We start from the raw sequence: 12845 nt of genomic DNA, 5'->3' as shown, positions 1-12845 counted from the left end.
GCCATAATTCATGATGCACAAGATGTTTTATGGTGGGGAATAAACCAGATAGACGCACAAATTGCACTATACACGCAGGACACAAACACATTGACCTTAGCAGGGCTGGTGTGAGGAAGTGTGTGTGTGGGAAAGGTTTTCTGCACACCTTTCCGGGCTGCTGACTCCTGAGGGCAGCGGAAGGTTGGTTGTCTATGGGACAGCGGGCCAGTCTCCTCCTGCCAGCGGGGCAGAAGGGAACAATTCTGGTTTCTCTGCAGACTGGGGTATTTCAGGACACCCGGGCCAGTCCCAGGATCCACCACCAGCCTCAGTGTAGACCTGTCTGTTTCTGCCAAGCATCCAGCAGAGGCTGCCTGCGGCTTCGCCGTAGCCCTCCCAGCTATCCTTTCCAGAAGCATCAAGGCCCCTGGGGAGGGACTGTGGCTTAGTGGAAGAGCCTCTGCTTGCCATGCAGAAGGGCCCAGGTTCAATCCCCGGCACCGCCAGTTGAAAGGACCAGGCAGGAGGGGACAGGAAAGACCTCCGCTTGAGACCCTGGAGTGTCGTGGCCAGTACTGATCGTGATGGACTGAGGGGTCCATCAGCGCAACACACTTCATGCGTGACTCTGGGAAAGGGGGCTTGGTTGGTGGGTGGGTGCCCATGAGCTGAAGGGACGCAGCCCGAAGAACTCCAGACTCCTCTGGAGGGTGCCTAGCTATGAAAGGCAAGAGGTGGGCCCAGAAGCACCTTCAAGACCAACCAGATTTCCAGCCCCAGAACTCCCTTATTCAACCGGGCAAGTTAAACCCTTTGCTCTTTGCATTTCCACCGGCTGGACCTCTGGCCTCATGTGCCTGGCCCCTCATGCGCTTGCAAAGGGCGGGAAAGCAGTCGGTGCCCATACAGGTTGTACCTGCCGAGTCTGCTGGTACAGACCGCATGGGCACCCCCTGCGGGTAAACACAGGGCCTGGTCGCAGTTGGAGGCTTCGGGGCACCTCGGCCTGTGACTCAGCAGCTTTGGCCACCTGCGGCGGCTCCGGAAATGCCCCGCCGCCTCCTCCGGCATCCCGGCCTTATCTCCCCAGCGCCACCTGAACACGCCGCAATAAACGCTCTGAGAACATTTGCAGCCATAAAGCGATTCGGGCCCTTGTTTACCGTCCCGAGTCCGGAAGCGGCTTCCAGTGGCCGCCACGCCCCCCCCCCCCCGCTCGCGGCTCCTCCGGCCTGGCACTCTCTGGGCACAGAACGGGGCGCAGGCCTTGCCCGGCTGTGCCCGGCTTCCCACCGCCCACGAGCCCCGCGGGCCACTGGCGCGCTCTCTGCTGTGAGGCCAGGCGGGCGCCAGGCGGCGGGACCTCTCCCTGGCCCTGCAGCGGGGTGGGGTGGGTGGCCGAGCCGGGGGGCGCCTCCGCTTGGGCCCCCGTGGCTGCCAAGCGCCCAGGCGAGGAGCGGCGGCACCACGGCTGCCTCCAGGACCGCGGGCCTTCAAGAAGGCGGAACCGGGCCAGGCCCTTCCGACAGGCTGATGGCGGGGCCCCTAAACCCCCCTCGAAGCAATGGTCGGGGCGCGGAGGGCGGTGGGCGGCTCAGAAGGAGCCCCGCCCTTCCTCTCGCCCGGCTCTGCTCGCCCCGCCGCGCTCCGCCCGGCCAGGCGGGGGTCGGCGGGGGCGCCGGAGTCAGGGAGTGCGCCGCCCGCCCCCCGCCCTGGCAGCCGCCCGCGGTTCGGGACGTTCCAGCGCCGGCACAAAGTCCGCCCCGCCCTGCTCGGCCACGGGCCGGAGGAGCCGAAGCGCCGCGGGGAAAACAAACCCGCCGCAGGGCCGCCGCGCACCCGCTGACCTTCCCGCGGCAGCCGAGCTATGAATAGGCGCCGGGCAGAGAGCTGACTCACCCCGCGGCCCGGAATAGCGCCGGCACGGGGAGCGCGGGGGGCGGGGGGCGGCCGCTCGGGGGCTATTGTCGAATCCCCCCCCCTTCCCCGTACATAAATAAGCTCGGCAAACAAACAGGCCCTGACTTCGCGGAGAAAGTGGCTCGGCCGCCCAGCTCCCTGCTGCGCTGCTTTTCTACTTGCAGGGATTTGGGAGGATCTTGTTATTTACTCCGGAGGAGTGAGACAGACGTGCCTCCTGAAGAGGCAGCGTTCCTTTCGACCCCTTGTGCCGCTGCCGGTGTGTCCCAGATCTGAGCAGGGGCAGAGATGCTCGGAATGCTCAACGGAGCACATCCAGAGCCAGCGTGGGGGCTGGTGGGGCAGAGCCCCACATGAAAAGGGGTTTTTTAACCGTATCTCTGAAGTTTCTGTAAACCAGGATGCTAAAATGTGGGGCACAACGGCTGCCATCCAGAGACATGGTTTTAGGGCAGGGGAAACGCTGGTTCTTTTAAAAAGAGTAGTGCTGTTTGATGCCTTCCCCCCACCAGCACACACACACACACACCCCACCACCACCACAACAAATGCTGCAAATTGGAGGTTGGACTAGATGACCCCGGAGGTCCCTTCCAGCCCTATCATTCTATGAAATTCCACCTGCCTGAGGTGTCCGGCTCTGCCCCCCTAAAGGCTCCTGGGCCAGGGTGGCTTTTCCATCCTGTTTGGGGTGAAACAACTCTGACAAAGAGGCCTCTTCAGCCCCTTCTCAAGACCGTGAGGGTGGGATGAGGAAGGGGGCGCCCTCTCCGACCAGCGCAGTGTCACCGAGGAAGGGAGGTGGGCGTGACGCACAAGCAGAGCCTTCCAGAGAGAGAAGCGGCTGTTCTTACTCCGCTGCCAACCATTCTCTCTCTCTCTCTCTCTCACCCACACAGATCAGTGTCCGGTGGCAGAAGTCGCTGGCAGCCCTGCTGGGAATCTGACTGACCCTCCGACCCTCCAGATACGAAGACTGCTATGGAAGTGCTCCAGAATGTGGGGGAAGCCGGGACTGGGCCCTAGTGGAGACACCCAAAGGAAGCTGTGCAGGGTGGCCTGGGGGCGGTCTGCCATGGGTGGGGGGAGATGAGACCCCTCCAGAGGACACCATTCAGGAGAGCACAAGGGCTCTAAAGCATTTCCCCACCTTGGGGGATTTCACACTGTGCCCCCCCCCCCAACTGCCTGCCTTTCGCTTTGCGCTCCCCGGCCAGGCCATGGGGCCCACCCCTCCCTCCCTCAGTCGTCTGTTCTGGCTGGTAGAGAAGGGGGCGCCCTCCCCTGTTCATGCCGAGATGCTTCTTTGAGCTGTGCCCGGCCCGCTTGCATGTGCTCTCCCACCGAGCCGCAGAGCCCTCCCTGATGGGGTGAAAAGGCTGAGATGAGATGAGTTTGGGTGGAGAGGTCAAGCCGTGGGAGTGGGTGAGCCGTGGGGGGCCCAGCTTGGCTCGTGTGGCTCCCCCCGCAAGGCCAATCAGCAGCCCTCCGCAGAGGCCTGGAGCCCTTGCAGGGGCAGGGCATCACAGTACGTGCTGAGGGACTACAACACACCCACGGCTGAGATTCACAACGGAACAGGCTGCTTCTTCCATCAAACATCCAAGTTGTGACCGGAGGGACTCGGGGCACAGCCCTGGGACTGGGGAAGCCAGAGCCACCCTTGTGTGGAAGGCAGCCAGTCTCCTGCAGTGGGCCAAGTCTGCGGGATGAGTCCAGAGGTCCCCGGTCCAAAATCCACCTCTGCCACCAACGCCCAGCGTGGCCCAAAGCAACGGGTCCTCTCCCCCTCCCACCTGCAATGCCATGGTGGCGATAATGCCCACCAGGGAGGCTTCCTGTAGGATCACAACCACGGGCATTATCCTGAAGTGGGTGGGAGAGGCTTACTTCCTTGGCATGAAAAAGCCGCCCCCCGGGGGCACAAACCCAAAGCATCTCCAGTGAAAAGGAGGCGGGAGCCTTTCACTGCCTGAGAAGAGCCCTTGCCATGAGCCGGACCACCAGTCTGAGTCAGTGCCAGGCAGCTCGAGAAGGACTTGCCTCTTTCTTAATGCCAGGAGGACACCGTGGCGCAAAGTAGGTGCTACAATGGCGGGGGGGGGGGGGTGTCAGAGCAGCTCCTTTTTTATTTTATTTTTTATTTTATTTTCATTGGATTTTTATTCTTCCCTCCCCACAAAGGGCTCAGGGCGGATTACAAATTACAAATTAAAACACATCCATTTATACAGTTAAAAACCACGAATAGATGTGAGTTCCTGCCCAAGGTAGACACATGGGGAGGTGGGGGGGGGGCATGTATTGAAACTTCCAGAGGAGCTCTGAGGCCAGAGCAGAGGGCATGCGCCCTGCACTCCACCAGGCAGTGGGTTCCTGTCCCCGTAGTCTTTGCTGGGGGGGCAGTAATCCTGGCTCACTTGTTCTTGTTGCTTCACGGCTATTATTACTCCACTTTGCTCATGTCTGGATAGCGATCAAAGGCCTAAATAAGGGATGGTGGGCTGGGGGTGGGGATTGGGCAAGTGTGGTGGTGCACCATGTCCTGTTCCACCCCAAGGGAAAAGGAGAAAGGGCGCCCTCGCTGACTAGCAAATGTGCCCAGGCTCTGGGACACCATCTGACTGCAGTGCCCTGCCTGGATGCCCCCGTTGCCCTGCTTGCGAGGCAGTGAAGCCTCCGGGAGGGATTCAAGCCAGCTGGGCTTGGCTGGAGTACAGAAGAGCGAGGACACCGTGGCAGGGAACACGGGAGATTTTCCATTCAAACAGAAAGATGCTGTGTCAAAGCTGCAGTCAAGCGTCTCGAATGACAGATGCCTGGGCGGGAACTCTGGGAGGAGGGCAAGTTAAATGTCTTGACTTCTTTGGAAATTAAGCTTGGCAGCAAGGAGGGGTGTGTGCACACGGGCGCATGCCATCAACCCATTTCTGGAGATGTGTGTATTTTCATTCCTGTGCTTGTGTTGAGCAAGAGGGAGGGAGAAAAGCACATTTCTGCACAAGGGGGACCTTGTTCTCCTTTCTGCTATTTTATCTCACAACCACCCTGTGAGGTGGGTTAGGCTGAGAGTGTGCAACTGGCCCAAGGTACCCCAGTGAGTTTCCATGGCAGACCGGGGGTTCGAACCTGGGTCTCCCAGATCCTAGCCTGGCACTGTAATCGCTACCCTGTACCAGCTCTCAGGTATATATGATGTTGGAAACAGATGCTCTGCCGTGTGCTGAGGTCCAATTTCATTCTTCTGGGCGAATAAGAAACGTGGGCGGCTGGCTTCCGCCGCAGCTGGCCTCTGGCCCTCCTGCCTAACCGTTGCCTGCTGTGCTGTGGCTGGCAGCCCTTCTGTGGAGCTCTGGGCACAAAAGGGTCTTTTCTGGCACCTGCTGCATGAGATCCTGTAACTGGAGCTGCGGGGGGCGGGCACTGAACCAGGCTGGGACTTTCTGCAACCACGACAGGCGCTCTATAACCGAGGGTGCCTCAATGCTGCCTTCAGGTCTGGACAGACACTGGTTTTCTGGGGCAGTTTTCAGTTGTGTAGTGGATAAAGTATTGCTACACAGAGCTCCAAAGACCATGTGCAGAGTGAGAGTCCAGTAGCGCCTATAAGACTAATAAAAATTGTGGTAGGGTATGGGAGAGTGATGCAAGCTGTGACTCACGAAAGCTCGTCCCCTACCACCCATTTTGTTAGTCTTCTGGGCGCCACTGGGCGCTTGCTCTCTTCTACTGCTACAGAGAGACGAATGCAGCTACGCATCTTGGTCCATGTGCAGAGTGCCATTCCCGCACCACTGAGTAACCACCGACAGGGATTCAGGGGAAGAGCTCCCCTGTCCGCAGATGTGCCTCCTAGGCTCGCGTGAGCCCCCGGATCTCTCATGTGGAAGAAGAACCATTTCCGGCCAGGGACGCCGGCAGCCGCCATTCCCATCCCTGGGGGAGCCTGTGGCGGCCGCCTGCCGGCCAAAGGGCGCACTGACCTTGCTGGCACCCGGCCGTGAAGGGGGGGAAGGGCTCCCTGCACACCAGCTCCATCGGAAGCAAAGAGAAAGCTCCAGTGCGGCTCTTTTAAGACGCTGCTGCCTCCGGAGGCCAGGCCCAAAGCTATCAAGACCGCATGAGGAGAGAAGAAGGCCCCAGTTTCAGCCCCCAGCAGCTGCTCCAGTGGAAAGGACAGGGCAATAATTGGTGATGTGCTTCTGTGCCCATGCCCTGGAGAGCCACTGCCTGCTTGAGTCGATCATGCTATGGGTCTGACTCAAGAGAAGGCAGGTTCAAGTATCCATGTCGGATGCAGCAGTTAGACTAGGATCTGTGTGACCCGGGTTCGAATCCCCACTCTGCCATGAAAGCTTGCTGGGTGACCTTGGGCCAGTCACACATTCTCGGCCTGACCTACCTCACAGGCCTGTTGGTGAAGATAAAATGGGAGAATGATGTAAGCCATTTCGGGTCTCTGTTGGGGGAAAGGTTGAGTATAAATGAAGTAGAAGATGATGATGTGTGTGAGAGAGAGGCCTGAGTTTTCAACGTCACTCAAGGAACTGCAAGGAGTCAGAGCCCAGCCGGCGGGCCCTGGCAGCCGAAGGAAGACACTGAGGAAAGCCGGCCGTGTGCAGCCCGCACAGACTAAGCAGGGCGGGGTCCCCACTGACTCACAGGAGAGATGGTGCTAGACATGGACTGTGCAAAATAGCCAAAAAGGAAACCACAAGAGTTTGGCAGGATCTTTCAGGATCTTTTATTCTGGATCTCAGAGGACTCGGCTCATCATGAATGGCTGGCAATGGTCTGCAAGAAAAGGGGGAAAGAAGGATCTTTTCCAGGAACGAAACCTGGGCTAGAGGTCAGGTGGCCAGATTAAAGGAGAGCAGTTGCGGGATGGAGGCTCCTCTGCTCCGCCTCCCTTACAGCCTCGGTCTCTCCTCCTTTGGCCCTGGCCAGCCTACCAAGAGTGGCGGCCATGAAGGTGGCCTGGGAGAGGCAGGGGCATCTGGAGGATGGTGGACCACCCCCTCCTGTATGAGCTAGCCTGACGGCTGCCCTCACCCTCTGCGGTTTTCTTCTGCTTCCCCCACCCCTGGGATTATCAGCAGGCAGGTTGCAGAGACAGGGCCTTCTTCACAGTGGCACCCTCATTGTGCTCTTCTGTCTCTTAGGCTCCAGGGTAAATCTGTTATCTCTTCCACATTTTCAGTGGGAATCTCATTCTTCTTGCCTGTTTTGTCTGCAGTTTATTTGATTGCTGTTTGATTTGGTCATTGCTTTTGTTTTGTTTTGTTTGAAACTCTTCTGGCATTTTATTCTTGCGTTCTCTTTGCATGCTTCCGCCAGGCGTGTGGTTGATGCCCTGGGCCCTGGGATGAACTTGTCGAGTATGGGGGCACCCTTCTGGATTCCCATTGGCTCAATGGCTGCGGTCTTAACAAAATTTGACCTGGCTCAGCTACACTTTTCCTCCCTCCCTCCCTCCCTCCCTCCCTCCCTCCCTCCCTTCCATTAAATCCATATATTGTTCTTCCAAACCAGCCACTTCAGGCTTTTATGGCAGCTTACATTTTTTTAAATCTTCAAGAGACAATAATATTGCTATACTAAAATGTTTAATTTTTCTTAGAAACTGTTAGTAAAGAGGGCAAAGATTTCCACTGCCTGAAACCAGACTGAACCAAGGCCCACAACTGGCTCTGCGCTTAGGCTGAAATCTCCCAGGGCGTAGCTTGGCAACGGGCCCTCCGAGGTCAGAGAGGTTCCGGCGCGGAGCAGGCACACAGCACAGCCCCATTTGAAGTGGGCTCCTGGTCACTGCTCAGGAGTTGCCATCCCAGTCTTCAGGCGTTGCCCCCCCTCCCCCCTGCCCCCCTCATCTTGCTCTTGCGGGTCAACCGTTGACACCAGTGGCTGAGCGTTAAAGACAACTTACTTCCTGGATCCACCCCTCGAAGGCAGAGACTCGGGTGAAGACGGTGGGTTTCTTCAAGGCGTTGCATCCCAAGCCGGAGACAAAGCTGGCAATTCCATGGACCTGCCACCTTCCATTTGCAGCCTGGCAATTGAGGGGGCCGCCCGAATCACCCTGTGAATGAGACCCCCCCCCAGGTAAGATGCATGATGGGCAGGCTCCACCCAGGACATTGCCCTCCCCCCATGCTGCCCCCCCAAGGCTTCCCTCCCAGGGCACCATGCAGGGGGCTGGGAAGCACATGGGCACAGGAGAAGGTGCAGCTGTGAGGGTGGCATGCAGAGCCCACAGCCTATCCCCACTGCCCCGCACTCACGTTGCAGCCTGCTCGGATATCTCCACCGGCACACACCATGGTTTCCCGGATTGCCAAGGCTCCCCACCAGTCAGGCTGGGTGCAGTGTGCATGGTCCACCACCGGAAGCACGGCCTGCTGCAGTCTGGAGGGGAGGGGGCCATTGGCTGCAAAGGAAGGTCACGCAAGGGCTGCCTTAAAGGAGTCTCTCGCCAGTCCGGGCACCAAGGGGCGCCCTCCGGCAAGGTTCCCCATTGAAATCAGTGGGAGGGTCTGAGCTTGCTCAGAGACCAGTGTTTGGAGAACCAGGGTGCAAAAATCAGGTGGCCATTGGCAGCAGTGGGGGGGAGTATCTATGAGCCACCTCTTGGGGAACAAGCACCAAGGGGCCCGCTGCCTTTCCACTTCCCCTCTTCCAGAGGGGAGATTGGACCAAAGCTGGATGCAATTTTTGCATTCGATAGATCAGTGGGTCCCCTTCTGAGGAACACAAAGCCCATCCCCAGGGCATTTGGGCTGCCAAAGAAAAGTCACCCTCAGCACATTCGCCCCACAGTCCTAGGCCCTGGGGCCTTTAAGGAAGCGTCTCCCTCCCTTTCCCTGGAAAGGTGAATCTCTGAGACCGTTCATTCTCATTCCAGGGTCTCAGAGTTCACTTGTTAGCCTCCTCCCAGGCCCGTGCGCCCAGGAATAACTTTTAGAACTGTTTTTAGTGGAATTGCCTTTGGAAAGGCTCATGCTACCCCCCCCCCCTTTCCTGGTTTATGTTGCGTGTGCACAGTTGTCCTTTGCACTAAGGAAAGGTATGTCACATGCCGAACTAAGGACGGGGTGGGGGGGATGTTAGTGTGGGCCGCACAGGCACACACACTGAGACACTCTCACACACACTGCGCCATCTCCTCCCTCCTCAGCGCCACAGTCATAAGGGGGAAGCCACGTACTGTAGAGGCGTCCCCAGCCGCTGATGTAGCAGGGATAGTCGTTCGGCAGGACCTCGCCTGGCGGGGGGAGGCAGGCCAGCTTCACCTTGTCGCTCAGCTCTGCACTGCGGGACAACTTCAGCAGGGCAATGTCGTTGCTGGGAGGAGAAGAGATCTCGGAGTGCCTGGCCGCATCCTGCCCAGGGCATCCTGGTCAGGGGGCGGTTAGTCCCTCTCGCTGCCAGCCTTGTGATGAATGGCCTGAATTTTGTCACTGCCCTGCTAATATTTCCACCCTTCAGGAGGATCCATTTCTCAAGCAAGCGGTGCCGAGTGCACACGCAGGCCCTGACCCTGGAATGATTCTCCCCAACCCCAGGCCCAGAGGACGCTTGTTGGGGTTACTCAGGGGAGAGGGAACCAGTGCTGGGGTCTTCTATGATGACTTCAGGTTTCAGCACTGCAGAGCTGAGAGTAAGTCCTGGGGCTAAGTGCTGGGGGTCTTTGCTCGAATTCCGCTCTGGCAAGGGCCTCAGGACGTCAGACTTCCATTCTGTCTCGAAAGCCTCCCTGGCTCAGGGCTCCTGGGGAACATGTGCCAAGCCACGAGGATGCACCTTGCTTACCCACAGGCCGCACAGAAGGATTTCCAGCGTGGGTGCACAAAAATGTCCTCAGCATTCACCGGGATGTGTTGCTCCGAGCCTTCCTCCTGATCAATGTCATAGTCTCCCAGCACCACCTGATAGCGGCGGGACTTGCTGGAAGGAAAGCCCATGAGGCGGTGGTGTGGAGGAAGCAGAGCCCATGGCAGTAAACGCACCGATGCGCGGCCACCCCGCAGCTCGTAAGCTGGACGAACATCATCCCGGTTGCCTGAACCAGGGGCCTCAGAGGCCAACAGGCTTTGCAGGGCGGCATCGCTAGCCAGGCAAGGAGCCCAAGGCGGAATAACCGTCTCCCCCAGCTGTGAGGGCGGATGGGCCCCCAGCAAAGAGGACTTGCAGCCTGCTGTGTGTCACACTGGGGAGAAATCCTCGCCAGCAGCAGGCACCTTCAATCCGCCAGCAAACAGCTGCTTCCACCAGACCTCCCCCCCCCACCCCAAAGATGCCCGTCCCAGGGTGCGCGAGAGGAAGCTTACGAGATGCAGTGTCCGGCCGTCATGACCCAATTGGGGGCAATGAGGCTCCCCCCGCAGGTGTGACGGAACACACCATCCTTCTCATACTGTAGGGAGATCTGTGGAGATGTGGGGGGGGGGTATGTTATTCTCAGACATCTCGGCAGCAGCCCCCCCTCCCCCCAAAGCGAGGTTCCATGTTAGGACAGAAGAGCCTTTTGCTGCAGTTGGGGCTGCCCCTGGCATTGCTTGCTGGCCAAAGGCCGGCCAGGAAAGGACGGGCCGCTGCGCTACGGGAGGGGCTCCAAGGACCGAAGGTTGACACAGAAGCCCCAGTAAAGACAGCTGTTCGTAGCCTCGTGCCAGAGATTGAGAAAGAAGCCCCAAAGACTGTGGAAGGCTGTGGACTTCGGCCTTGGCGGAAGACCCTGCAGCAGCGTGCCTCCTCGTGTGTTGTCACAGGGCAGGAGAACCTGTTCTCCAGGGAGGAGGGTTCAGGTTGCCAAGCTCCAGATGGGGCCAGGAGATCTCCTGGAATTACAACTGATCTTCATAGATCCAGAGGAGTTAGCCGTGTTAGTCTGTAGTCACAAAGTAGCAAAGAGTCCAGTAGCACCTTTAACCAATTTTATTGCCGCATAAGCTTTCCAGGACCACAGCTCTCTCCGTCAGATGCATGGAGGGTATGAAGAAACTGGCCAGAGGTATATAGGTAGTGAGGAGAGGGGGGAGTAGATCAGTTGCAAAAGTCGTGAAAGAGGTGGAGTGCGCAATCCAGGCTGGGTTAACCCTAACCCTAACCCTCCCCTCCATAGCCAAATCTGAATGGGATGCCTGAAAGGCAGTGACTTCTGGTAACTGATTTTCAGACTACGGAGATCAGCTGCCCTGGAGGAAACGGCCACTTTGGCAGGTAGACACTGTGTCTGGAGACCAGTTCTAATTCTGGAGAACTCCAGGCCCCACCTGGAGCTTGGCAACCTCAATGCCTCCTCCAACAGGGAGGAAATGGTGAAGAGCTGCTGATGTCATCTGGCTTTCTTGCCGCTGTGGCTTAGCCCTTGTGGGGCAAGGAGGACAGATTTGTGGCTCACCTGCCAGGGCCAGCTGAAGGGGACGGCATCCTCACCGTTCACCACTCGTGCATTGGGAGAGTAGACCGGATCTCCGCACCCGGAGGCTGTGGAAGAGATCAGAGAGAAAGGAGGGAGGCGAAGGAGAGAGGGCAGCAGTGGCGGCGGCAGGCAGGCTCAAAGGAAAGGAGGTCTGTTCCCTCAGAGGAGCTGTGGCTCAGGGGAAGGTTCCCGGTCCAGTGCCCGGCGTTTCCATTTCCAGGGTCTGGGGTTCTGGGGAAGGCCTGGAGGGATGCGATACTGAGCTAGAGGGGCCAAGGGCCAGCGCTGGGGGAAGGCAACTTCCTATGTTCAGCTCTGCCTGGGTACATGGACAGGGAGCTGAGATCAGGAACGTTCAAGCATGCAGGGGAGGCATCCGGGTGGCAGCCTCTTTGCCACGGCGGACCTTTCCCTCTTGCCTTCTCCTAGCCCGGCCCAGGTGCTCCTCTCTTGCATGCCTTTGTGTCTGTCTTCGCGGGATGGCGGAGGCAGGCAAAAGGGCCCTGTTGTTCTCCCAGGCTGGAGGCAGAAGACTGCAGGGCACTCTTTGCTGTGGCCCCTCAGAGCACGAGGTGGGGGCCCAGAGGCTGCATTCAGCCGTGGTGACCAGCTGGGGCTTGCTGAAGCCCTGGTGTGTGCAGCTGCCTCTGCTGAGGCAATTGGGTGTAGGTAACAGTGGCTGGTTGGCCCTTCTTGCTGCCTCTCTGCCTCCCTGTATGGAGGACGACCCCCTTCCTATCTTGCTGTCTCACACGCCAGAAGGGGCACAGCCGCTCCCCAAGTGTGGCTTGTGAACTCTGGAGTCCCAGCTATACTCCCTAGCTGGAATCCCGCTTGGTTGGACCTTCTGCATTCAGACATCACAACACATTTGTGCTTGATCCACTCTCGTTTAGCCCGGAAAGAGAGGTGCCGATTGTTTCTTACCGCCAGCCACCAGCCAAAGGGGGACCAACAGCACCAGCATCTTGCCAAGGACGACTTATTGGGATGCAGAGCCTTTAATACTCCCCTTTATCAAGCGGAGCAGGACCCCGTGATCCTGGCCGTTGCAGGCACAGGTGTTGCGTTACCCTGTCGTGCAGCAGCCAAGGCCACTCTGGGGCTTCACACACAACCTGGCCCTCCTTGATTAGATTTGGGCCTGTGCCAGGCAACGGACGTGCCAGAGGTGAATGCAGGCACTCGGACAACTTGCCCGGCCTTGGAAAGGAAGTGAAGGGAGCAGCTGTTTTCCCCTGGTGCCTCTGGGGAAGGTACGGAGGGGCTGGCGAGTGCTTTGCCCAGGGACAGAGGCTTAGCTCTCTACCTGCAGCAGGGGGGCTGGGCTTGCTTTTAGTCAGTTACTGAAATATTCTGTGGTTTTGGATTGCTTGACAAGTTCTTGTGCTGAATTCCGGCACCAAAGAGTTCCAGGGCTGAGATTAATCCTTCCGTCTCATATCTTTGGTCTTTCCCAGTTCCTCAGTGCTAGGAAATTGCAAGCCCTGGCACTGACTGGCATTTCCCCTGGGAACTGGAA

At 58.4% G+C, this 12845-nt stretch overlaps 1 protein-coding gene across 1 annotated transcript; it reads right to left on the bottom strand.

The window, feature by feature from the left end:
• Positions 1 to 6622: 6622 nt before the first annotated feature.
• LOC129344701 (proproteinase E-like) lies at positions 6623 to 12371 on the bottom strand. The gene is made up of 8 exons (XM_055001539.1): positions 12251 to 12371; positions 11303 to 11388; positions 10230 to 10327; positions 9712 to 9846; positions 9107 to 9243; positions 8184 to 8329; positions 7829 to 7981; positions 6623 to 6696 (listed from the first exon to the last, which is right to left on the bottom strand). The coding sequence occupies exons 1-8, from the start codon at positions 12288 to 12290 to the stop codon at positions 6676 to 6678; spliced, it is 816 nt and encodes a 271-aa protein (XP_054857514.1). The 5' UTR covers positions 12291 to 12371; the 3' UTR covers positions 6623 to 6675.
• Between the last annotated feature and the right edge of the window lie 474 nt (positions 12372 to 12845).

Source organism: Eublepharis macularius, chromosome 17 (genome assembly GCF_028583425.1).
Source record: "Eublepharis macularius isolate TG4126 chromosome 17, MPM_Emac_v1.0, whole genome shotgun sequence".
NCBI classification, from domain to species: domain Eukaryota; kingdom Metazoa; phylum Chordata; class Lepidosauria; order Squamata; family Eublepharidae; genus Eublepharis; species Eublepharis macularius.
The sequence above is the reverse complement of the archived record's forward strand: the minus strand, read 5'-3'. Positions and strand labels throughout refer to the sequence as shown.